Consider the following 25,040-nt stretch of genomic DNA (forward strand, 5'->3'; position numbering starts at 1 on the left):
TAGCTGTATACTCTTATTTCAGCAAAGAACTGTCTTAAAATAGCTTCTGAAAATCATCTGGGGGACTTGTTGAATTCTGTAGGAACTCAGGGTAGTGAGAGATGGTGGCATGCCTGACAGTTAACTGAGACCTGAGCTGCTTGCTGTTTAAGATAGCATAGTCCCAGTAGAATACTTAGCTGTGGAATTCTATGATATTTGAGATATTTTTGTAAAGTAGAGGTTCAGTCTTGAGTTTTAGCCTCAGATCTTTTCTGTACTTTTAAGTAGCTTTTAGAAAATAATTAAATGGAGATGTTTAATGACAAGAGAACAGAGGCAACTTCTACTTCAGCTGTAATGTGTCTACGTGGAGGGAGCTAGTCTTGTGTGACTGTCTATTGGAACTTCATTTAAATAAGAAGTAAAAAGCTTCCCTCAGATATTCAGGTGTGGACCTGAAGGTCAGAGATTTTTGTGGAAGTAACTTTCATCTTACAACTTTTAGCCTAAATTCTTCTCTGTGTTCTTGACAGCTGGTGACTTATCTCACTTAACCTGTTAACCACGTGCTTCAGGTTTTTCTTTCTGGTTTCAGGTCAAAGCACTGAAACAGCTCTGCCAAATGCACTCGTTGGAATGTAGGTATTAGGTTGGGAGGGAAGAGAGATGCACGTTATTTGTTCAAGTCTCAAGATAGATTTCAGTAGCATTTGATGCAGTCACATAGAAGGTCTTCTTGAGAGCTGTGTGTCATGCCATAGCATCTATTTCAAACTTATTTCAACTTTTCAAAGGCATAGCAGGAAAGGCTGGTATTATTAATGAGCAGGCCAGCAACCAGTGTAGTTTTTTGTGAGACCATTAATATCTTAAGTGGATGCAAAAGCTGAAACACTTTATTAATGTAAAGAATTTGCACAAGGCAAGAATAGCCTTCAGTGGCAGAATGGCTGAATATCATTCAGATGTTTTGACTCATAACATCTTGGCAACATATTGATGAAAAATGAGACTTATAACATAACTTGTGTCGTGGTTTTGGGTGTTTTTCCTCCCTGCTTGTACAATTTTGCACCTGGCCTGAAAACCAGAAGTGGAATAGTAGACTTAATAGTCTCTTGTCTGCTCACCACAGTAATACATATGAAGTCTAGGATAATACAGTGTTTTCTCATGTCTTAACAGTATCAGATTTATGCTCTTTTAGAGCCATTCTACGGGCCTGAAAGTGCCACAGTAGTATCATAGTAAACTGTGATGGCATTAGTAGATCATAAATGTTTCCTCAGTGGTTTGCAGCTCAGTGAATAAGGAAACAGACTATTTCCTGCATTGCAAGTCAGGTATATAGGAACCTGTGTAACCAGGTCCTCCTCATCTTCTGATTCTTTCTTGACACCTAGCTATACTTACTCTTAGACAGGAAATAAATACAGTGTCTACTGTGATGCTTAGTCTGACAGCCCATAACGTGGGAAAGTGGCACCACTGCTAGCAGTTTGATTTTAAAGAAGATAATGCTGTGATTACCTATAAGGGAAATCAGGTGAATTACACAGGTTTCATGCACGGGGATCCACGTGGCATTGCTAATTTTATTTACATCCTTCAATATATTGATGGTGTTTTTCTTCAGTAATCTTTTCTGTTGTCTCTGGTTATATGTTACAGTTCGTTGGCTCTGTGGGTCTTCATTCAGTGTCGAAGATAAACTACAGTGAAATGTTTCCATGTAGGTTTAAATGTATGTTAGCTGAGCAGATCCTATCAGTTTAGCTCTTTCAGCTACTGCTGTGAAGTTAGTGTATTGATTAGAAAGTATTGGTATTGAATTACAGGCTTAACATGGACTAAATGCCATTGTGATCCTTCTTAAAGAGTGCTTGACCTCTGTGCTCACTCATGATGCGTGTACAAAAGCTGTAATGCTGGACAGCTTCTGATCAGAACTAGGAACCCTTCCTCAACTGGAGCCCATGAGAAAGCTAATTAGCACTTTGCAGTTAATACGATGCCTTTTCAAAGTGAAAGGGGACATCTCATCTTCAATGTCCTTGTCGGGTAGCTTGGGATTCTATATACTTCTGTGGAGAAGTGCTTTATCTCTGCCTCAGTTACTCACGTTGTTAATGATAGCAGAAAATAGATTAATACTGAAGTCAATTAAAAACTTTAAGTCAATTACAGACTTCCTATTACATTTATTTTAGCCCAAATTTTGTCTGAGGAAGCTCAGCTTAATTCCAGGTACCAACCAGCCAGCAGTGCCTCATGAGCACTTGGCTTCCCTCTGCATACCCCAGGTTCCCCACGAAACAGAACTCTGGCTTAAAAATGACATGATCTGTGGATGTGCTTGTAACAGAACATCTGTATGTTTCGTGAGGGAATTGTTATATAACTGCATGGCAGGTTACCACCAAACACTGAAATTTGCACATTTATATCTAAAAAGAAAACATGGGAATATTTTTTGGTTTTGCTTTTCCAGTGAGATACCGGGATCTACCATACCAGCATCTTTACACAGAGTTTAAAGCTTAATTAATGAATGTGATGAGCAGGAAATTACCTGTGACTGAAGGCCATCAACTTTGTATGCTGATTTATGCAAACATTTCATTGGAGCAAGCCTGCTACACTCTGAGAAGCCAAAAAAAGAAGAAAAAAACCCAACCCCTTTACAGAGCTGATTCCACTTAGACTTGCGCTCATCTTGGTTTGCCACAGGCCAAATCAATCATTTATAAATATGTTGATTAAAATTACTCCAGACTGTCAGACTCCCGAATATTTTCCCTGTTGGTTAATGAAGGTTTCTGACTTCACTGTGTAGTGGAAGAAAGAGTATTTTCAGGAAATCAACTTTGAAGCTCTGGAACTTAAGTTCCTGACTTCCCAGTTGTCATCAAGGTTTCCACGAGATTTCCTTAAAGGTTGTGTTTGTCTGTAACTAGAGTTGCACAGGGAATTGCTGTATTTCTAACGATGATTTTTATTGCTGTGTGAGATGGAATAGGGGTAAGATGATTTCAGCACCATGGTGGCACTTCTATAACTCACAACCTGACTGCACATAAACCAGCAAATTGTAACACTGCTTACAGTAGAAAAAGCATTTCTGTACTTGAATTGAAAGTGCAGACCCCACCAGATGGATGATCACTGCCATGGTGAGGTGGTGGTTGCTTTTAAGCCGAGGTGGGGTTTTTTGTTCAGTGATTATATTCAATTAATAATATCATTTTCATTGCCTTACTTTGCTTTAATGAAAAAGCTCATGCTTTGTTCTGTGTCATTCAAAGTTATATGTAGAATGATTAATGGTTGCTACATTTTCTCTGAAACTTTTCTGAACCTTCAGCACTTGAACAAAAATAAACTTGAATATGACTTTTCCACCTATTTTGATAACAAATAAATAGCAGAGAGTTTGAATTCCAAGTTTGGAAGCATCAGGTTTTGTCAATCATTGATGTTTTGGACCCACTGTTGATTTTAGTCTTACCCTGCTGCTCCTCCTACTGAAAATCAAGGAAGAAGATAAACCCTTTAAAATGCCATTGCAGTATGTACATGCTTAGGTAAATAGTTTCTTGCTTTCACATGAGTTAGTACAGGTAGCAAATTTGTAGGAAGTTCTGAGGATACTCAAGGCCAAATAAAGGACCATCAGGTAGGTTGCTTCACTGCTCTTCCCCAGAAGTTCCTTTTGAGTCACAGTTGGTATTTCTTTAAGTGGGCACATCCACCAGTTTATTTGGTTAAGCAACATAAACTTTCAGTTTCAGTCCCCAGCATGTTTCTATCTTTAAATTCCAGGGGAATTTGTTTTATAGAGTTTGGGTAAATAGCATACCATATATTGGTTTATTCCTGTGCTGTGGTATGTTTAATACATTTTGTTTAATGAATAACAACAAAATATTCTCAGGTTTCTTTTTGCTTCCTGGTAATTTCTTTGACAGCTGCAGAGTAGATCCGCTGTCTTCTCTCATGACAGGCATAAACATGTATGACACATGGCCATACCTCCGTCATTCCCATTTACTTCAATACTACGTTTGTTTTAATTGTTTTGGACCCTTTTCAAATTAACAGCATTTCTGTAGTGCCTTTATGTTGTATTTCTTTCCCCCCTCTTGATCACAACAAAGTGTCCAGAGAGCAAGTCAAATTAACCTGTTAGTGTTCTGTGCAGCTATAGCTTCTATAATATTTTTCGTAGTAACTTTTTTGATTAGCTGCATCGAAGGTTTTTATCAGGTCAAGCAGCACTGTCTGTGCCAGCCATTCTTTGTTCAAGGCTATAGCAGCAGAGCTAGAGCATTGTGTTTCAACAAGGCCTCTCAAGGAGCATGAGCTGAGAGAAAGCTGAAAGTGAAACCAAGGAAACCAAACTCTATTTAAAAACAAAACATGAAGTGATGATTTCTGTTTGTTTGTTGTAGTCTGGCAGAACAGTGCCACTGCTTGATTCCAAATGCACCGTTAGGTGGATGTTACATATATTTTCAGAGGAACCAAAATTGAAGTGAAAGTCAAAGAAACACCCATGGCTTTTCAAAACTGTCCCCATAATCTTTATAAATGTATCAGTCACTGTGCTGTTTTCCACTGCAAAATCAAGCCACAATATTTTATATACCTTTGAGAGTCTTCTCTTGTCACTTTTTAAAGCTGAAATGAAAGTTGCTTTGCTTGTTCTTCTAGCCAGCATGGTGGATTTGACTGTTTTTTCTATGTTTTTTCTCCTGCCTTCCATATTCTTTTCAAATGCCAAATACTAAATTACAAGCAAGCAATAATATATATTATGTAGATGTTTGACATGGTTTGTTTAAAATCATTGCTCAGCACAACATGTGACACAGTTGAACTAATCTCATCGGTCTTGCAGGCTACAACAAAATAATTACATGCAGGATTGCAAATGTGAACCCTTTCTCTCCTAGAATAGGTTAAGTGCTCTACCCTTGTGCCATGCTTTGGTCCCCCAGTGATGTCAAAGTGTCAGTAGTCATTAAGAGAAAAACAGTATTTGCTTATTCATTGAGACACAGGTGGCAAATCTGTACTTTACTTGTCAGTACTATTTGTTCTCCTTTAGCAGGAGGATAATTATTTCTCCTATTCCTCCTTATTACCTTGGTTAAAGAAAAACAGCTTTAGTTTTAGCATAATAATGTTGCATTTTCTGTTTGCTTTGCTAAAATAATTAGTAACTATTTTAGTAAACAGTAGATATTAGTAGTGGAGTATGCTAACCAGTAAGCAAGGAAACTTCTTTTTCCTCCTTAGGTTTAGATTCTCCTAAAACCACGTTTTGGGAGAAAATGATGATGCATCTGGTATTTTTATAAAAGATTATAGGTGGAAGTTTTTCTAACATAAGCACTTAGCTGATTCCTGGTTTGGGCCCCATGAGAAAAGAGCCTAGAAGAAAGGCTGCACAGTAAATCCAGCAGAATAAAACGAAATAGCTGTTTCTGTGGCAGGGGTTTGCTTTAATGAGTGTTTTTCTAAATCCAGTTCAGCTCTCTTTCTTTTTCTTTCTCTTTCTCAAAATAGTCACCATGTATTTAGGTTCAATTTCAAGACCAGTTTTAGGAAATTACATTTGACGTTTTATGCACAAGAGAAGGCACTATTTAACCGTGTGTTTTCCTTGTAATGAGGGTATCTGTAAATCTTCCTGTGATGTTTAGAGTGATGATAAATAAATAATGATCTCTGTGTTTTCATATATCATACTAATAGATGCCGCAGATGTGATTCTCATATGGCCACATGAACTCGCTGCAAATATGCAAACCAATGAAGTTGTTCTATTTATTGCCTATTTTATGAGTTTGGTTTTGGTTTTGTTTCCTTTTTTTCAATGTGATTACTGAAAATCAGGCTGACCATTCATTTCACGTGTTTCATCTGTAGCATGTCCTGGAGCACAGGCGTATTTATCTTGCAAGCTTTAGTGGAATTTAGTCTGTTAAGTATAACTTTTCATCTTGCTGATCCAACTGGGAAGTCTGTAGGTTTGTTATGTACTGAGGCTTCATTTCTCTGGAATGCTACTGCATGCTGTTGATTGCCATTGAAAATAAGTTGTGTGTTTTTTCTTAGGGAGCAGTTCGTACTCATTCATTTGTGTAACAGTCTGTTGGCTTTCCTGTGTTTCAGTTTTCCAGTTTGACACGGAATTCTATATCAGTGGACTCGCCCCTCTCTGTGACCAGCTCGTTGTCCTCTCATACGTAAAGGAGATTTCCGACAAAACGGTACTTGTTTTTATGGTAGAGTTTCTGCGCAGCACTAACCTGTGAGTTGGGCCTGAAACCAGTCACACAGATCTGATTATCTGTGAAAAGAATTGTTATGTGCTAATAGTGAACAGTGCTTGAAATGTCTCTGACCTATGAAATAGTCAGTGGAGGTCATGTGGAAGGCTAATGTACTTACCTTTCAGAAGACCTGTCTGGGTTCCTCTGTTTCTTGCAGAAGGCAGAGAAGATTTCCTCTAGATAGTCCTTGTTTGATTCCCACCCCACGTTCTCTCTCCTCTTCTCTCTTTCTTTCTGCTGTTTCTGCACCAAAGGAGATGTAGAATCTCTTTCTACGTATCGTATACGAGGGGCTTTCTGACATTTGCATCTTAGAAGTGAGAGTCATGAAGCTGGACCTGGCAGGGGTAACTGTTGGACTTGACAATCTTTAAGGTCTTTTCCAACCTAATTGATTCTATGATTCTATGGTCAACTCAAGCAGTAACATTCACTGTGGCTGGGAGGGATGCATGACTGCGAGCAAGTGGCATCATGGTCTCTCTTGCTTCCAAGACTTTTAGTTGTGTTCACCCAATATGTGTGCAGATAGATAGAAATTAGAATTCATGTCAGCCGTTCTGACTGCACACGGGTGAGCACTGTGTCTGTCTCCAACATTTATTTCATATTGCCAAATAAAAGGCGAGGCAGTGGAGGGAATCCTTGAAGTTGCAGTGTGAGAATGGCAGATGCTCTTGATCATCTCTTTGATAGTATGTCTGCGTTGGGCAACCATCACCATAGTAACCTTAAGCAACTTGGTGCACAAGTTGCTAGGCAATGAAATGCTGTAGGTTCAAACAAATGCTCGAGCCTGTGGAAATCAATAGGGTTTGCTTCTAGCTCTGCTGCAGGATGTCATAGTACTATTTCTTTATTTATATTAAGGATAAAAATAATGTCACAGCAGTGTTTCCCCAGAGAGCCAGTGTAGTGGCCCTCGAGTGTGGGGAGAGTCGGTGAAAGAAAAGGAGGCAAACAAATAGGTAAGGGAGGGGGAGGAAAAAGTGCATTGAAATACAAGGAGAAGCAAGGAAATTGGGAAGCTGCTGTTAATGAAGTAGCAGCATGGGAAGGAAACTATTGTGAAGAAGGTAGTGGCTGATAAAGGTTAAAGTCACTCTGCTTCAAGAGAGAAAGATGAAAAGAGAATTTCAGGTGATACAATGGTAATAAACCACAAAGATTCTCTTTTTTTCACTTATTTGTTTTTAATTAGCAGAATGATGGACTCCTCAGTCCTCTGCAAGGAAACAGGTACTCTCCTCCCTGACACCATGTCTGTGCTCTGGTGTGGTGGGAATCCCTCTGTTAGTGTCTTGGCTCTATGGAGCCTGAGCTTGCAGCAGAAGTGCTGCTTGCTACAAATGGTGTTGGGTTGTGAGGAACGCCGTTCTGCCTATGCATGATTTCACAGCTTTCAAACGACAGCTTCCTGCTTGTTACAGATTGGAACAGAATTGAACTCCTGGCTTGCTTTGATATTTTTCTTTCTTTTTTTAATTCCTTCCCCTCCTTTCCCCCCACTTGCACTAGAACAGTTGAATTGAGAAAAGACCTAAGTGGTGCTGCTGATGAGTGAGTAGGCTAGAGCTGTGTATATTCACTTTGTATGTCTCCTTGTTCTTCCATTCTGTACTCTGTTGTAATTCACATTCAGAAGTATGAAATAAGGGATTGTTTTGTACCTTGACTTAATTAAAACTCCATCTCACTGAAGACAGCAGTTTTCCTTGGATAGAAGATGAAAGTGCATGATATCATCTTACCATAACCCTCCTGAAAAGTCATTTTGGATTATTCTCAGAATACTTTTTTCCTACTGCTTCTGGACTCTTAAAAGTGCAAAATTAAACATGAGCTAAAAGAAGCCCAAGTTCCTCTTGGTACCAGAATATCATTGATTTTTAGAGATCTGTCCTTCAGGACCTGAGCCCAGCTGAGATTTTGTCTTAAATTGTACTGTTGCTTGTTGAATGCAGTGGTTGATGATCATCTGTGATAGCCCTGAAAACTTCTGTGACCAGGAGCAGAAAAATAGTGAGCAACCTCAGGGGAAAGGTTAGACCTGTGTCGTGTCTAAGCCTCCTTCTCCTTGCCTCTGTTCAAGGGAGGCAAACCAACGTTAGGAATAACTTCTCTTTGTGTTTCAGACATGATTACAGCTACTCTGTTGAGCACAACTTTGCAACTTGTATGATTCACAGCTGAGTACCCAGTGCAATGTAATGGACCTTGGGGAATGTTTTGAGCTGTTGAATTTCAGCCTTGTTTGTAGGTGACCATCAGTTGGCATTGCTAAGGTAAATCATGTAGATGCAACTAAGATGTTGGTATTTTTCTAGGAAGTGGAGTGTTGTGCAAGGCCTAGACTGGATATCGTACAACCCCTACCAGAGTCCTGTGAAGAGATCTCTTCTGATGCACTAACAGTACGAGGATTTCAGGAAAATGAATGTAGAGATTATCATTTAGGTAGGTGCTCTTAATAATGTGTTGTTTTATTTTCATAACTTGGTTAAAAAAGACCTGATTTTGGAGGACTGAGCCTCCTTTTTCATTTTTATGGCATCTCCTTGAATAACTGTCTAAAACTGCTTATAATGCAGAAGCGTCAAGTGGAAATCCAATAGAAACAGTTACATGAAAGAAAACAAATGTGTATGTTTAAAGTCATGATTTGTAAAACTGTCTATTGTGTCAAACATACTATGGAAAGCAGAAATAAAGATCTCATGTAATGTCCAGTATTGTGGGAAGCAGCATCTTTAATAGAGATGTATTGAACATGTGATCCATATGAATTCTTGTGTCTCTTTGAACACAAAGGGCTTCAGGAATAGTGAAATGAGTGCTTTAGAGACAAAGAGGGAATAAATGTCATTTCAAATGTAAGATGCGCCTGGATCAACTTGAAAGGGGCACACTGATAATTTAGCTTCCCTGTACTGACAAAGCTGTTGGCATATAATAGACCCCAGAATGGTAAAATGTAGTGAGAAGAAAGGATGTTTTCAATAGGAGATTGGCAAGTTCAGCCTAAAAGATAGGTTTAATAACCTAACAGGCAGGGAGATTAAGCCAGAGTCTTTTAAAAGAGATGGGATAGTTTTCTGATACATGTGTTGTAGTTTAGAAAGATGCATGGCAAAGCTGATGCAGGATTCCTTGGTGAAGATTATATAGCCTGTGTTATACAGAAACTTTCCCTCTGGCTTTTAAAAACCATGAATCTGATGTTTAAACATCTTCTCTGGTGGCATGCTTTGAAGCATAGGCTTGGCAGGCCCCTTTGTGTATATCAGTGCCCTTAAGCCACAAGAAACAGTATATCTCCTGGTCTCCAAACATCTCAGCTGCTATCAATAGAACTGGAATTTTTTTATACCCATCCCTAAGCAGAACTTTGATGTCCACAGTTGTACTTTTATGCTTAATGAATATTCTAGCTAATCTGACAAGTATTATGATTGGATATTTGGATGGCTTTAAAACAGACGTCATTTCGTGAATTGCCAGTTCAGTAGTGTATTTGTATGTATATAGAGTTACAGATAAAGGGTAGAGGATGGTTTTGTTTTCTGTACCTACAAATGGTTGATGGTGTTTTTTCATGGCTTCTATGGAAATAGTAACTATCCTGAACAGTCATCTTCTGTGTTTGATTTTACCCTTAAGTACATTTCTACTTTGAGTTTTCTCAAAAATAAAGGCTTATGGTATAAGCAAATGCATTATACATATAACCTTAACTTATAGCATTGCAAATGCGTTGCTGTAATGATGTGCTGTGTCCCCAGGGGTTATGGCATCTATCATTTATGCTTTTGATGGCCTTGACCTTGATGGGGAGGATAAGTTTATTGCAGGCTATGTAGTGTAATAGTCCTCTAAAAGTATAATAATGTGTTCTAAACCATCATAAAGTTTACACATAGTGGATGAATCAGAATTTGCAATAAGCTGTAGTGATTTTTTTTTAAGGATATTTTGCCATTTAAACCAATTTTAATTTATTGGGGAATACAGCTTCCCAACAGGCATGTTTTGCAGGAGCAGCTTTGCTCTCTTCCTTGCATCTCCTCTTTTAAAATTCCCCTCAAGGGTGTACTAAAAAGCAGGGGTTTACTTAAGGAAAATACTACTACTAATAATAATATAATAATAATAAAAATAAAACTATGTATGCATTTGCAGAGTATTCGGAAGGGGAATCACTCTTTTATATCATCAGCCCAAGAGATGTGGTTGTGGCTAAAGAGCGGGACCAAGATGACCACATTGACTGGCTTCTTGAAAAGAAGAAATACGAAGTAATCTTTACAACATTCTTTCTTTCAGGGTTTAATGGTTTGGAAATTGGAGTGGGATGAAGAACTTTGCTAGGTTATTTGGATTGGATAGTTTGTTCCTACAGTCATTGACGAAATGCTTGTAAAAGGTGGGAATTGACTCTCCATCTCTCTGGAGAGTTAGTCTTCCTACTGAAACAGCTCATCTGAATTGCACCCAAGTGAGGTAGCTGAATTACATGCTGTGAATACTGCTCTTGGCATCAGATGTGAAATGTATTAGCTGTTACTGAAAATTATTAAAGCTGGCTTTTGGCTTTAAAGCAGCAGAGCAGTTAACTAATGAGCTATGTGGGTGTTTTTCTAGATCTATCCCAAATAAAGAGAGAAGGGAAATGGACTTGGTGGACAATATTAGGTTTTTCCCATTCTATATTGCTTCTATTATAGAACAAAAAGGTTGTGTGCTCTGCTCCATGTTACTTACCTTCAGTATTGAAGCTCTTACAAGTAAAATAATATGGGCTCAACCTGTAGGTATTGGTGCTGAAAGCAGTGTTACAAGAAAGCAGAGTCAATATTAAGAACCAAGGGTGTACAGCTCCCTTGGAAAAAGCAGCTCAGTATTTGGCTGCTTAAATATTGGTGTGTTTAAGCATGTATATCTAAACATCTAAACCAATAATAAATTCTTACAGATGATATCAACATGCACCCAGTGTTCTGGCCTCTGGTTTCCTGCAGTTAATGACTTAGAGCGCTTGTTATGGTGCATAAAGTAACTTGCAAATTCTTATTTCCATGGTATTTGTTGGGCACCCAGTATAAGAAAAATATACATGGAAAAGCCATTCAGCACGTGTTCCTTTTGTTAATGCAAACATTATATTCTTCATGCATATTTGTTTAAATCCATGTGGATGCTTTTGCATCTCAATAGCAAACTCGGATGATGAGTGCAGTTTTGCAGTTTATGTAAATCACAGCATTTGGTCCCTGAAGACTCCAGTAATTTCCAGCTGACAGCTGTGTGTGTGCCTTTATGAAAGCCAGTCAAGGTAGTAGATAGCTTGTGTGTTACCATGTATGTTAAAAGCTTTCATCCTGTTTGTCAAAGTGCCAGCTTTGTTTCTGTACATTTGAAAGAAGTAGAAGAATGGCACACTTAAACATAAATCATTCCGACTGGAGGAGACTTTGGGGCTGGAGAAGTAAAAGGTAGCCTTCTCCCACCCCCTCTGTGATGATTTTCACAGGTTTTGGTAGCGAAGGGTTCTCATTTGAAAATGATCCAATGCGATTGCATTGTCTGTTCCGTTGTAATCTTGCGATTTGATCCTAATATAGTAATGTGGAGGGAACCCAGATGGAAACAAAAGTAGTTTTCTCTTTGGTTGACTGCTCTTGTTGGAGAATGGATTCAAAGCTGTTCATCCAACCATGGCAATAAAAATTCTAGTGCTTCAAACACGCTGCTCTGAGATATAGTTGATTTATGCAGTTCTAGAGCTTTCTGTATTGAAAGTTGGTGTATTTGGCTTGTATCTGTTTTCTGCTTTCTGAACATAGGAAGCTTTGATGGCAGCTGAGATCAGTCAGAAAACTATAAAAAAGCACAAGATTTTGGTAAGTCTCAAAACTTCTATTCAAAACAAAATACCTGATTTCTTTTAGAATGCTGTGAGATGCTACAAACACAGTCTGTGTTCTATATCACATGAGACAATAGCTGTTAGGCATACTCCAACTAGCATTCGATTTCTTGGTTTCAGCTTCAGAACAGGAAAGTTAGTATGTGAAACATGAAGGGATCTGGGTTTTATGAAGGTGCTGTTGACATTAAAAAGAAGAGAATTCCACTCTTGATTGCTGATAGGGTTTTTATTTGCTTTCACTTTTGTATTAAGTTTGCTGTTGTTTCAAGTAATGCAGTATTTCAGTGTTAGAGATTGGGTAGGGGGTGACATATTTCTCTTTAACTTCTACCTTGTGCATGTGACAGGGTTTCGGCAGGAGTTTAAAAGGTGCAATTGGAAGACCTTTTAAATGTTATTGAAATTCAGTTGCAGTTTCACATATAGCTCTCTCATGTTGCTTTGCAATTCTTACTACTTTACATACTTAAGCTCCTTTTCCCTTGTATAGTTATTTCCTATGCTTTATAGTCCCTTCTCAGAGCAACAAAGGGTATTGATGTTTAAGGCAAGAGGGGGGAATAACTTAATAGTCACAAGGGCATCGCTCATTTTAGCTCTTTTTTAGGTCTTTGTTTAAATTGACCTTGATGTGAACATGTTGGAATTTCATTAATACTGCTGCTTCTTAAAGTGGAAGTTTTTATTTAAGTACAAAGTGTTAAATGTGTTTAGATTTTAGCCAGATTACTGCTATAATATGCACACTGTATATCAGTAGGTCTTAGAAACTCTCTTCTTTTTGTGTAGTCCAGAAGCTGAATCAAAACCTAATGGCATGGCATCACCTATCACGGAGTTTGTATGATTTAGCTATTCTGTGGCCCTTGCAAAAGATGTGAAAGGAGATCCTGGCAATTCATTAGTTAAAAAAAAAGCTTTTCTCCTGGTTTACAGAGATTAGTTCTGCTAGGATGAAATTCAGTGTGGGTATATACAAGCAGCATTGTTGAGTGTTTGGTCTCTAATGCAAAACCCATGGAATGTGTTGAGGAAAGAGATGTTGACATTGAGCCTTAAGTGAAGGATTAGTGGTACAGGGATTTAAGTCAACTCATGCTCTCACTGCCCAGCAGCATTTAAACCAGTGACGCCACACTGACAGTCTGATGGCCCTGGGGATATTTTAGGCTGCAGTAATCGTCACTGTTCCTCTACACCACTTGAGCAGCATGCAGGGGTCCTCAACAGCCACAGATCTACAGCTCCTTTCCATATACTGTCTTCTCTGCTTACTGGGGAGCTGGCCCACAGGAGAAGGAGGCTGCCAGAAGTCTTCACTCTTGAGAATGGTGAAGCTGAAAATACGAAGGTGGTTCCTAAATCCTAAAATTTGGTGTATATGCATGATTTTTTTTATTATTTTTTTAAAACTGTGTGATAAACTTCTGAGAAGGGGAATTTAGTATGTAATAATACGTAATAATCTTGCTCAGTTCTTGGTGATCCCTTTACTTTATGGAGCAGCACTAGGATTTACATGCTCAACCAGCATTTTTCCTACCTGCAAACTTGATGTTGACAAAGTGTCTCATACAGTGGCTGGTGGTTTTCTTTCTGAGATAACTAATGCAAGCACTGAGCCATCAGCTGTGTGCTTGGAACAATCATTAATATGTAGAGGTGGCACATTCTTCCCAGCATCAGTGAGATGATGAGAGTTATTTGAGTATCTGAAATTGCACCCATGAGCAGTCTATGCAGGTATTTTGTGTTGACTCTTCTCTGGGCCCTACATCTAAAGGAGAACTTGGGGTATCCAATCAGGGCCTGGTGCTTGACTTAACAGCAGTGCACACAGTTGGAATGGTAGTTATTGGGGCAGTTAAGTAGTAGACTTCCAAGCCTTTACAGCTAACTCTTTATTTGTATACCTTTTAGGACATTGGCTTAGCCTATATAAATCACCTCGTGGAGAAAGGAGAGTATGACCTGGCTGCTCGGTAACTTATTATTATGGATTTCTTTACTGGCTGAAGTGTGTCTGTGTGAAGCAAACTGTTCATTCTGAACTCTTTAGTGATATTGATTTTCTGTGGGTTCCAGACTTTCAGTGCATACAGATGTATTTCTGTGCCCTATATTTGCTTGCCTTTAGTGACCCAAAGTTTGACTAGTATTGAGTTACACATATTTTTGGAAGTCAGCCTTGATCTTTTGAAGTCATGCTGGGTTTTCAAAGTCGAGGTTTTCTTTGGATTTTGATAATTTGGTTTACTAGTGTGTCATTGGCCTGTAAGACCGTCAGAAAATAATGTGTGGTTATGTAGGTGTAATGTAAACAAAAATGTCAAATATGGGTATCTCAAATAGGGATCAGAAATTACCTAAGATTTATGTTTTCATGTATGTAGGCATATCTTTTTAAGTGCAGCAACACCTTCCACTAGAGCAGGTTGCTCCAAGCCCCGTCCAACCTGGCCTTGAACACTGCCAGGGATGGGGCAGCCACAGCTCCTCTGGGCACCCTGTGCCAGCGCCTCAGCACCCTCACAGGGAAGAATTTCTTCCTAATGTTTAATATAAATCAGTAATCAATAGGGATGAACGCATAGAAAGTTGTTTAGTCCTCTTGGATGCAACAAAAATTAAGATCTGAAAGGAGGAGTACCTGGCATACTCTGCTTGAAGCAAGGGTTGCCAAAATAAGTCACCTTTGAAAGTAACCAATAGGGAGAAGAAAGAGGAAAGAGGATCCCTTGCACTCGTGCTTCACATTTGTATTATTCTGTGTACCTACTTTTGTTCTCTCCCCTTTTCATCTTCCTTCCAGAAAGTGCCAAAAAATTCTTGGCAAAAACACGGAACTCTGGGAATTTGAAGTTTACAAGTTTAAAGAAATAGGTCAGCTTAAGGTAAGTTAATTTCTGTCTCTGCACTCAAGTCATTGGCATGCTGTACATCCCCCATGTTTTGACCAAGTATGTAAAGGATGTCATTTCATGGCCCCATTGTGGTAGCCATGGTTTCACTGCTGCCTTTGAAGTTCCTGACCCAGATCTCTAGTTGTTCAGTTGTCTTTCAGATTGATGCTGGTATGTTAACATGCATCAAAGCAGAGTTGGAGGCGTAGCACATCCAGGTACTCAGCTACCTATTTTTAACTTGTTGACAGCCCCTAAGTGAAAGACCCATCCTCAATGCCTTTAATTGCAAAGATGCTGACAGTTAAATGCATCTTTCCCATTTGCTTTTCACTCTCTTCTAGTGCCTTGAAAAATCCTACCCTAACTCTTAAGGAAAATAAGAGGGTGGGTGCCAGCCTTTCCAGAAAATCCAAGCCCCTTATAACAAAGCTACAGCTTTAAGTGTTGAAGAACAGTTAAACTGCAAAGCAACAGGGAAAACCTATGCTGTGTGCTAGAAATGGTGGCAGGAAAGAGCAACCTGCCCTGTCTTGTGTTTTCTCTGGTCACGAGCCAGCTACCAGAACAGTACACGTTTAATGTGAGTTTCTCAGTTAATAAATTGCCCAGGACATAAGGCTATAGCGTTGTCACTGCCAAACCGGTAGAAAACATTATGCACACTCCCTTTGGTAGCACATGTACATTTATTTCTGAATTTTATGTCTTCCTATTCAAACTCAATGAGCCAAAAATGACATATTATTAAGATCTCACAGCATGCATCCCTTGCTGGTTTTGAGCTGTTTAATTCCGTTCAAAGAGCTAAAGTGTGTCAGCATTAGGGTTTTCAGGATGTCTGGCTCTTATTTTAGAGCCACTCCAGTGCAGGAACAGCCTTGCCTTTTGTGTGAGTTCTTAGTGATTTGGTGCACTCTTTGCCACCTTGGAAGATGAAATCTCATATTTCTGTCTCTCTATTTCAATCCAATAAAGGACTCGAGTGCAGGTACAGGTGAAATTTTTATACACTGCTTCCTAGTCCTTTTGGGTTTACTTTGTTCTTTGGATGCAGCTGTCTGGAATGGGTGTTTTCTTGTCTCCACTTATGTCATCCAGCAGACTGGAAAATATAAAAATATTTGCAGGTTTACTGCAAAAACATCTCTGTTAAATTACTACCTTTCTAAACAGTTGGTTGTTTTCAGCCCCTTGAAAGTGGACTTAGAAAAGCATAAGATGAGTCCACTGTAATATTCAGCTTCAAGCTGCAGTTCTAGAAGATGCTTTTCTTATTTTACTATTTCAGTCACATAATAACTTTTCCTAAGTTCCTAAAGACACCTGAATATCATAAAGGACGAACTAAAGTTAAGTCAGATCAGAATGAAGAGGTTCCTGTAATGCTTGGGGTCACTTGGGTGCTGTTTGCAGTTTTTGCCTATTTACTCACCCACTGGGTATTAAACACAATAGTCTAACGGACCTGTAATGGCTTTAAGCCCTGATGTGTGGACTTCATTTGGGATTTGGAGACAAAGTGTATTCTGAAAGGGAATTTTCGTAAAGAATTTGCTGTGCATATAAGTGGTTGCCTGAAATCTGATGTTTCCAATCTAATGTGATTTGGCAGTAGCTAAGGTGGTGGTAAAACTAAAGGTTTAAACTTTCCTTTCTGCAGAGGGGTTAACTAGTGATACCCCAGTGTCAAAGCCTGTGGGTGAGTGTCTTGCTTGCGGGTTTAGGGGCTTTTTGAGTGTTCTGTACTGAAAGTTACTGTTTGGCTAGCAGAGGCTGCATTTTGGTTTCTTGATGTCCCTTGTGTCATCAGTGAATGTCCTCTAGAAAACCTTTTTATGGCAGTTTCCAAATCTTAGAGCCTTGCGGTGATCTGCTCCTCTCCTCCAGCAGCAGTGGCTTAATGGAGTTATGTGCTTGTCCCTAAGTCACTGCAGGGTAAAGTCCAATGTCTCAGCTCATACAGTTAAGGAAGGTGGATTTGAAGGAAGCTGCCACACTCTGTGTATGGCACAAGGAGTATGCTCCATTCTGTTGACTCTGCTGCGACAGCAGTGACTGTCAGCAGGGGTGCAGGTTGATCAGCTAGCGGCAGTAATGCTTTAATGCCCAAAATGTTGGCTAGAGGACATGTGAAAGACTTTACCTGTCTCTATTGAGTGTGGCATAGAGTAGCATTATCCAGACAGCCCTTTTCATCTCATAGGTGTCCTCTGAGGAATAAATAATTGTGGTTTGGGCTTATTGGTGAGGTGGTTTAAGCGATCTCATGGCAACTTTTATGTCAGTTTTGTTGTGTGTACCCTGTCCTTATACCTACTGACCAAAAGTCTGAAAGCAGGTCTTCAGAAGAAACAAAGAAAGAAAGTATTTGTGTGTATAGTATCTTTATTTAAAGTCACTTTGGCCACGTGATTCAGGAATTGCTGCAAAGGCATCCGGGTTCTGGAGCTTTTTGTCTGTTCTCGTTCCTTAACCTCTGCTTAGAAATAAAATGGAAAGAGTGTGTAGCCACCGGCATGAGTCTTGGTTCATCTTTGTGCGTAGGCTTAAAAATAACTTGGATGCTTCTCAATCTTTGCTGAGCATGGGAGCCATACTGCAGGAGGTGGTTGTGCATTTCCTTCAAGCGGTGGGACTTGGGGCAGGAGAGATTTCCTTCCCAAGGCAGCCTGGCCCCCATGCAACAAGGCAGCTGCACTGCTCCGCAGCTCACTGTGCGGCCGAGCTGCAGCCAAGAGTTGCAGCAAAGAATGTTGGATGAGGCTGTTTGTTTAGGAGGTGGCAGGAGGGTAGAAAGCAGGAATGAAAACAGCCCTTGGAAAATGTCCTCTGCCTTCAAGTCTTTAGATGATATCCATCTTGCTTGCTTTATGGTCAGAAGCGGCTTTTTTATGGGGGGCCAGGAATATGATCCCCAGGGCAGCTGGCACAGCCGTGCCCTGAGTTAGCTGTTAAATTCTGTGGCAGATGGTGGGAGCTGATGTTGGCAGTGCGCTGTGTTTCAGAGACTGGCCAAGCTCGAACATCGTGGGGAGAGAAGAGGACTCCTGTGAGCAATGAACTTCTAATTTTTGCAAAGTCATTAACAATGCTTTTTTTTTTTTTTTTATTGGTCTTTTATTTTTACCTCCTGTTTCCCACAGATGGAAGACGTGAATAAAATACGTAACTTGAGCAACCGGTTTGATTTAAATACTGGGAGAATTTGTTGTGAACACCCCTTGCTATCTCTAAAACTGCAAAACCCGAAAAATAAAGATGTAGTGAGATGTTCTTTTTCTTGCTTTGTTCAAGCAACTTCACTAACAAGATGCTTCTGTACCATGTGCCATTAGTGGGCAACAGGCAACATCTCTTGAGTATTTGGAGGAATTTCTTCAGTGTTGGGCCTTCAGCTACAAACCCCAAAGTCCCAACACAGCTGGCAGCAGTAGGGTTTACTTTGGCAGGTAATAATCTTGGCCTCTAGTTGTGTGGAATAATAGTGCTAATAAGATGCTGTGTTGAAATTCCAGGGTATGAGCTGATTTATTCTGGCAGGTTCTTGTCTCCTGCGTGCCAGAATGCAGTTCCTTAACACCCCCTATAGAGCAACAAATCACGCACCTTCTTCACCTTTTCCATGGAGACGTGTATTCTCAAATTAGTTTTCATTTGGGTATGTAAAAATAGCTGGCAAAACGGAAGCTTGCATCAAATGTAGTGACCCCACAGGAAGACATAAGTCAAAAGTGCACCATTGAGACCATTGTACAAGGTACAGGACTGAGAGTGGACAAAATGGATTGTGAAAACTTTCTTCTTTTGAGGGATCTTTTATGGGCTTTGTTTTCTAAATGGCTGCCAGGAAATACTCAGACTTCTCTCAGCGCAGTGGCTGCTGCTTCCATTCTAACTAGTATCTTACCACCTACCTTTCCAATGAAAATACTTCCAGGTTAGTAATGCGTTTGCAGTGTGTGCAATCCTAAAGTGAATAGCGTCAGGGTACTGCTTACAAATATAAATAAGCAGCGTTTCCAGAGCATTTACCCAGAGCCATGTTTGCCTCACAGCTGTGGTTTTTTTGCCTCACAATTCTGTTTTCCTGTCACCAGTGTACCAGGATGTTTCATGTCATTCCCCTTCTGACGCTGTGTTCTCTTCGTTCCTATAGGCAATTAGTCGTTACTTGCCCAGACGGGACCCAGTTTTGAAACCTCTGATCTATGAAATGGTCCTGCATGAGTTTTTGGAGAGTGACTACGAGGTACCGTAGCCTGACATTGCCACTTGTAATAGTTACTGCCACCCAAACACCCTCAGCAGTGTAGAATCGTGACAGCAAATTCTCTGTTGTATTCTGGTATTTACTGATGGACAGTTCCACAATAATGAAAAGATCAAAAAGATGAATTTTGGGTTGTTTCTAAGAGAATAAGTAGAATGTTCTTCAGAGCACTCAAATACTTCCTCTATTATCACTTAGAAATACTGTTATTTTAGTTTGTTTAATGTAGCATAAGTGCTTGAAGTGCTGCACAAAGCCCATAGCACCTGAAAGAGAATCAGCTTCATGAATCTTAATAACATTGCCCTAAGAAGGAAAATCAGTGTTCTGCACTATGCACATCTGTGGGCACATAAAAGTGGCTTAGAGGTGAAGCCAGCAGGTGTTATCTCAGGGGCTTAGCTGAAGCTTTGATGTTTTGAATTGTTCCTTAGGCAGTTCTTTCTGTTACAATCTCCTATACTTTTAGGGGTTTGCAACCCTGATAAAAGAGTGGCCTGGAGATCTGTACAACAACACAATCATAGTTCAAGCTGTAGTGGATCACCTGAAGAAAGATCCACAGAACAGGACTTTGCTACGAACGCTTGCAGAATTGTGAGTATGGTTTTAAACTCCTGTTACAAAAAGTAAGCTTGAAATAGTGTGCTGTACTTGATAAATATTTGCCTAGCTCTCTTAACAGAAATATGTCTACAGAGTATCAGCCTTCTCTCATCCCCACTCTGCTGATTGCACAGCTTGCCTATTTTTCCACTTTTTGATAAAGTGTATGCTGAGTATGAAAGCAAAGAGTTCAGTAACAGATTGGATATGCTGCTCCTCTTTCCAAAGCAAATAGCTAGCATTCAAATAGGAAGCCTCTTTTGTGAAGCGTGCATTTCAGAATTGCCCACAGGAAAATCAAATGGTGGGGTTTTTTTCTCCCACAGTTTCACAGGTAGTATATTTAGGTTTACTGTGTGGCTGGAAATATGTGACTGGAAAATGCCAAAACTGATCTCGTTCTAGGCTCCTTTGTACCAGGTTAAAGCTCTTTGGTTTTCTCAGCCTGATCAGCATCAGTTCTTTTCATACCACTTCTCTGAAGCAAGTGAGGTGACTGTCTATTGCTGTGTTACAGTCTGTCCCCAGGTTGTAAGAAAACAGTATTTTTTAGCTCTGAGGAGAGTTCCAATTAGTTTCCAAAACCAGAAAAGCTAGCATTTTGTGTGGCTTCCCCTGTGGTTTGAAAATGGGGAAACAAAAATGCAGAGAAAGAACCACTGAGCAGAACACAAATGCTGTGGCTGATATAAGGAGAGTTGAAAGTAATGTTGCCCAGTGTTTTATTTCCCTTTAACAGAAATGAATCACAGCAGCTATTTAGATAATTATCAAATCAAGGAGCATCCTAAAACGCTTTACATCCTAGATTTATATTTTCCCTTATAAGTGATGTTCCTACACTTAGATATATAAGATCACATGTATTACAGCATTGTTTTCTATCAGGTATACTTACGACCAACGCTATGGCAGAGCCCTAGAAATTTACCTGACTCTGAGGCACAAGGACGTCTTCCAGTTGATCCACAAGCACAATCTTTTCAGTTCTATCAGAGACAAAATTGTCCTACTCATGGATTTTGATTCAGAGGTACAGTCATCCTAATGATTTTTATATTCTTTTTCCACTAGAGATATTTTAATGGATTAAAAATAAATGAGCTAAACGTGGTGTTGAGGCAGAGAGTGTGTTTCCTGTGTCTGGATACATTCTGAGGTAAGGAAGAAAATGTTTGCCTAGAATGCAAAGTAATTTCTTTGTATTTCAATTTGAACGTCGCTCACAGTGAGAAGAGTGCCAGGTCTGAGATCATTGTTGTGATTCTCAAGTAAACTTTCGCCATGATCTTCTTTCTGCATTTTTAATAAAGTAATGCTGTTAATAAACCAAAGAAAGGAGGTAGTGCATTTATTATGAGGCATATATTAAATGTGCCTTCCACGCATCCTTTACTGCAGTCAGTCTGCTTCTGAAAGTTTGCAAGATTATTAACCTAGATTCAGATAACGAGTAAGTGTGCATTTTATACTGAATTCTATGTTATTTCTTCCCAACTGCCTATAAAACCTCATCAAATAATATTTGCTATGATCTTAGCGGGAAACCAGGTAAATGTGCTCTTTTTTCAGTGCAATGCTGATTGTTTAAGCACTGGAACAAAAATATGGAGCCATGTCTACCAAAGATGATTGTCTTTGGTATGGCCATTCTAAACTACATGGGGAAAAAACAGTGTAATTCTTTTTTTATTAAACAGAGTAAATTGTATCAGGAATCTGTGGGTTTGTATTTTTTGAGTTTGAAGCAAAACTCCTTGTAAGAGGAAGCAGAATCAGAATCCTGGTGGCCACCGTGGTCTTTTCTGCTTGTGTTACTGTGTCAGTATGCAGTAGTTTGGAGGAATCCAGTTGTAAAACAAGCTGCTTGTTTCCCATACAGCCATCACCCTGCAGTTCCGTTTGGCCATGGGACAAATAGTATTTCTGTCTCATTTGGCAGTGGCCTTCTGTGACCCATGATTCAATGGGCATGCTCCACCTGCAATAGAAGTGCCCAATAGACTGCTGTTAGCGTGGAAACTTTAGGAGAGGTATTCTGGAAGAATACATGATGTGTTCTCCTGTAATGCTGTGCTGTTGGGGGATGCTGATGTTATGCAAAGTGCTCTCTGAATTACTGTTGCTGAAAAGAGTAGGCCTGCAGTATCTATCTGATACCCATCAGGAACAAGCATAATGCTGTATAGAATGTGAGAAGATGTGTGTACCTTTGTGTTAACTGGGTTCTTTCTCTTTACTTTAGAAAGCAGTAGACATGCTTTTGGATAATGAAGATAAAATTTCTGTGAGTATATCGAGTCTGTGGCTTGGCAGTCCAATGTTTGCTTGTATTACCCACCCTCCTTTCAGACCTGTACATGTGATATTTGTCACAGGTTTGCTGATCCATTGGGGTTTATTTGTTTGATTTCAGATTGATAGAGTTGTTGAAGAATTAGAAAACAGGCCTGAGCTACAGCATGTTGTAAGTATTTGTTGAGCTGAATAAACTCTTTGCTGGACATGTGTTTTACAAATATGATCTTCCTGTCAAAGTGCACATAGCGCCGGAATATCATAAATCATCAGAGCCCAAGTGGCCACTTCTGCTAACCTATTTCTTAACATGGCCATAGTGTATTTACAACAGTAAAATAGTTTTAAAATGTGAGCTTGTGAGTAGTTGACCACACACTGCTTATTTAACATGCTGTGAGGTACTCCTTGTGGCATTGCAGACACTTCTGTTCTCTGGGCAATTACTTCTTGCTTGTTTCCCTCCTCTTTCCTTACACAAAAATGGTGTTGGGAGAAACTGAAGCACATTTTGCTGATCTGTGGAGGCAGGGAACTGCTTGTCTTTCTGTAACTCCCATATGCTGCAGGATTGGTCTTGTTTGTGCAGAATTACAGTATCGGTGTAAGGCTGCACATTGCTATTCCAAAAGCACCTCTTTGGTTTGAATGGGCTGTCAGTGGGATGTGTAACATGTAACCCTGGGTTTGGGCTGATTCAGGGAGGGAAGTTTAACTTGCTGCTGTGTACAGGTGGGGCTCAGGGAATTGATCTGGTTTATGTGTTAGAGACCTGATTATAGGAAGCAACTCTATCAAGTGTGCAGCCCATAGCCAAGAACTTTGCTAAGATGACTGCCTGTCAGTTTGTGGAAGGGATGCATCAGTTTCAAAGTGTGACGCCTACTTCCCTTTGAAAAGAAAGTGACCCTCAAAATTACTCTCAAAGCTTTCCTGTGCTCATCTAAGGGGGAAGGAGCTTTGCCACAGGATCGGTACTTCAAGGTGCTTTGGTTAAAACACCTTGTGGTAAAACTTTGGTCTATAGTTATCTGTAATGGTCAAATGCATCTAGATAACCAAAATGTTTAATTTGACATACTTCTCCAGGGTTTTCCATAAAATTCATCATCCAGTAGTTTCCTTGAAGGTTAAAGGACAGTTACTTAAGTCTTGCTGAAAACCTGTTTTATAGAGCTGGTTTTGGAGATTGCTGTGATAAGAGTACTTCAGAAATACATAGTCTTTTGTGTGAGGATTTAATCTCTGTACCTTCTAGTACATTCCTGAAGAAATTAGGAGGAGTTTTTATTAGTGGAGAACAGATAATATTGTGTAATCTGTATTAATGGCTTTGAGTTCTGATTCTCATTTTTGATTCCTAGTATTTGCACAAGCTTTTCAAAAGAGACCACCATAAAGGCCAGCGATATCACGAGAAACAGATCAGCCTGTATGCTGAATACGACCGTCCAAATTTACTGCCGTTCCTCAGAGACAGCACACACTGTCCGCTAGAGAAGGTAAGCCCAAAACCTAAACACAGGTCCTCGATGTTTGTGTCTGTAGCTTGTGATGTTGCGTTTGTAACTGTGTCTGGTACTGCCCTCTACTGCTAAAAGAAGGGATCCTTTGAGTGTGTGACCATCACCCACAGGAGCCTGGGTTGCAGCGCTGGCTGATGGCCGAGACCTTCCTCTCTTGGCTCACAGGGCAGGAAATAGTGGGGATGTTAAATGGAGAAGTTGTGAATTCACACTTGATGCATACCTGCAGCGTGTCTGCTAATCAGTGCATGGCCTTGCTGAACAGCAGGTTCAGGTTGCAAGAAATCAACCATCATTTAGCCAAATCTAGGTTTGCTCAGTGCTAGATCTTGAAGACTGAGTACCTATAACTGGAGTTTTTCTAGCTTTGTATTCCAGGGTCCAAAGTTGCTTTCAAATCATACACACAGTATAAATGTCACTGAAGTAGCAGAGCTAGAAGTACTTTGTACTTCTGCTGGTAGTCTTGGGGTTGTACAGAGAACCATGTTTCTACCTTCTTTAGCCTTTTTATATTTTCCTTTGTTGCTCTTGTCAAATGAAATGTGAAATAAAGTGAAGGGCAGTCGTGGTACTTTTCCCCCCTCTTGAATTAAAGTAAATCACATGGAAATTTAATTTTTCCTCTTTAGCTGGGTCATTGTTTTATTATTGGTTGCTGTTAATGGCCAAGCAAAGCAGACTTTTTGAAAGGATGTCTCTCTGCGTGCAGCTATAATGGTGACACCAGTTGCAGTAGTTTTAAATGTAATGCTGAATATTGCATTTTATGTGGTTGGTACTCAAAAGAGAACTAGTACTGTTCTTGGCATTTGCATGCTGTTGCCAACTTTACTGTGCAGCAGCAGGAAACACTGGAAAATACTTTTGTTAAGGTTGCAGGTTTGGTGTTTGAAACTTGCACAAAACTCAGTTGTCTCAGTGGACTTGTGTCTACACTATTGGCTTATTTGTTTATGAGTCTCTGATTCTCTTGTAGATTTTGCAAGTTAGTTTTAGTAATTGCAGATCCAGCCAATTATCTTCAGTGATTGATGGTGCAGAAAAGTGCTGTGTGTAAATGATACAAGTATGTTGCTGGCACTGCTTCGCTGAAGTTATGGGCTGTGAGAAAGAATACGTCAGAGACCCAGGAACCTTTGGAAGGTGTGAGAAACAAAGTGAGGAAAAAGGATGTTAGAA

The 25,040-nt window shown here is 39.7% G+C and overlaps 1 protein-coding gene across 5 annotated transcripts in view; it reads left to right on the top strand.

Moving 5' to 3' along the window:
- Positions 1-25,040, top strand: part of VPS41 (VPS41 subunit of HOPS complex) — a 222,817-nt gene that overhangs the window by 56,270 nt on the left and 141,507 nt on the right. For all 5 annotated transcript variants that reach the window (XM_057431522.1, XM_057431521.1, XM_057431520.1 and 2 more), the window contains 12 exons: positions 6,163-6,260; positions 8,651-8,780; positions 10,503-10,618; positions 12,167-12,223; positions 14,173-14,234; positions 15,065-15,146; positions 19,315-19,407; positions 19,898-20,025; positions 20,923-21,067; positions 22,280-22,321; positions 22,451-22,501; positions 23,697-23,834. In XM_057431522.1, coding sequence (XP_057287505.1) covers positions 6,163-6,260; positions 8,651-8,780; positions 10,503-10,618; positions 12,167-12,223; positions 14,173-14,234; positions 15,065-15,146; positions 19,315-19,407; positions 19,898-20,025; positions 20,923-21,067; positions 22,280-22,321; positions 22,451-22,501; positions 23,697-23,834 — 1,142 coding nt within the window. The remainder of the gene's footprint in view (positions 1-6,162; positions 6,261-8,650; positions 8,781-10,502; positions 10,619-12,166; positions 12,224-14,172; positions 14,235-15,064; positions 15,147-19,314; positions 19,408-19,897; positions 20,026-20,922; positions 21,068-22,279; positions 22,322-22,450; positions 22,502-23,696; positions 23,835-25,040) is intronic.

Source organism: Pezoporus wallicus, unplaced genomic scaffold (assembly GCF_028554395.1).
Source record: "Pezoporus wallicus isolate ANWC-B61680 ecotype Strahan unplaced genomic scaffold, APGP_CSIRO_Pwel_v1 scaffold_11491, whole genome shotgun sequence".
In the NCBI taxonomy this organism is placed as follows: domain Eukaryota; kingdom Metazoa; phylum Chordata; class Aves; order Psittaciformes; family Psittacidae; genus Pezoporus; species Pezoporus wallicus.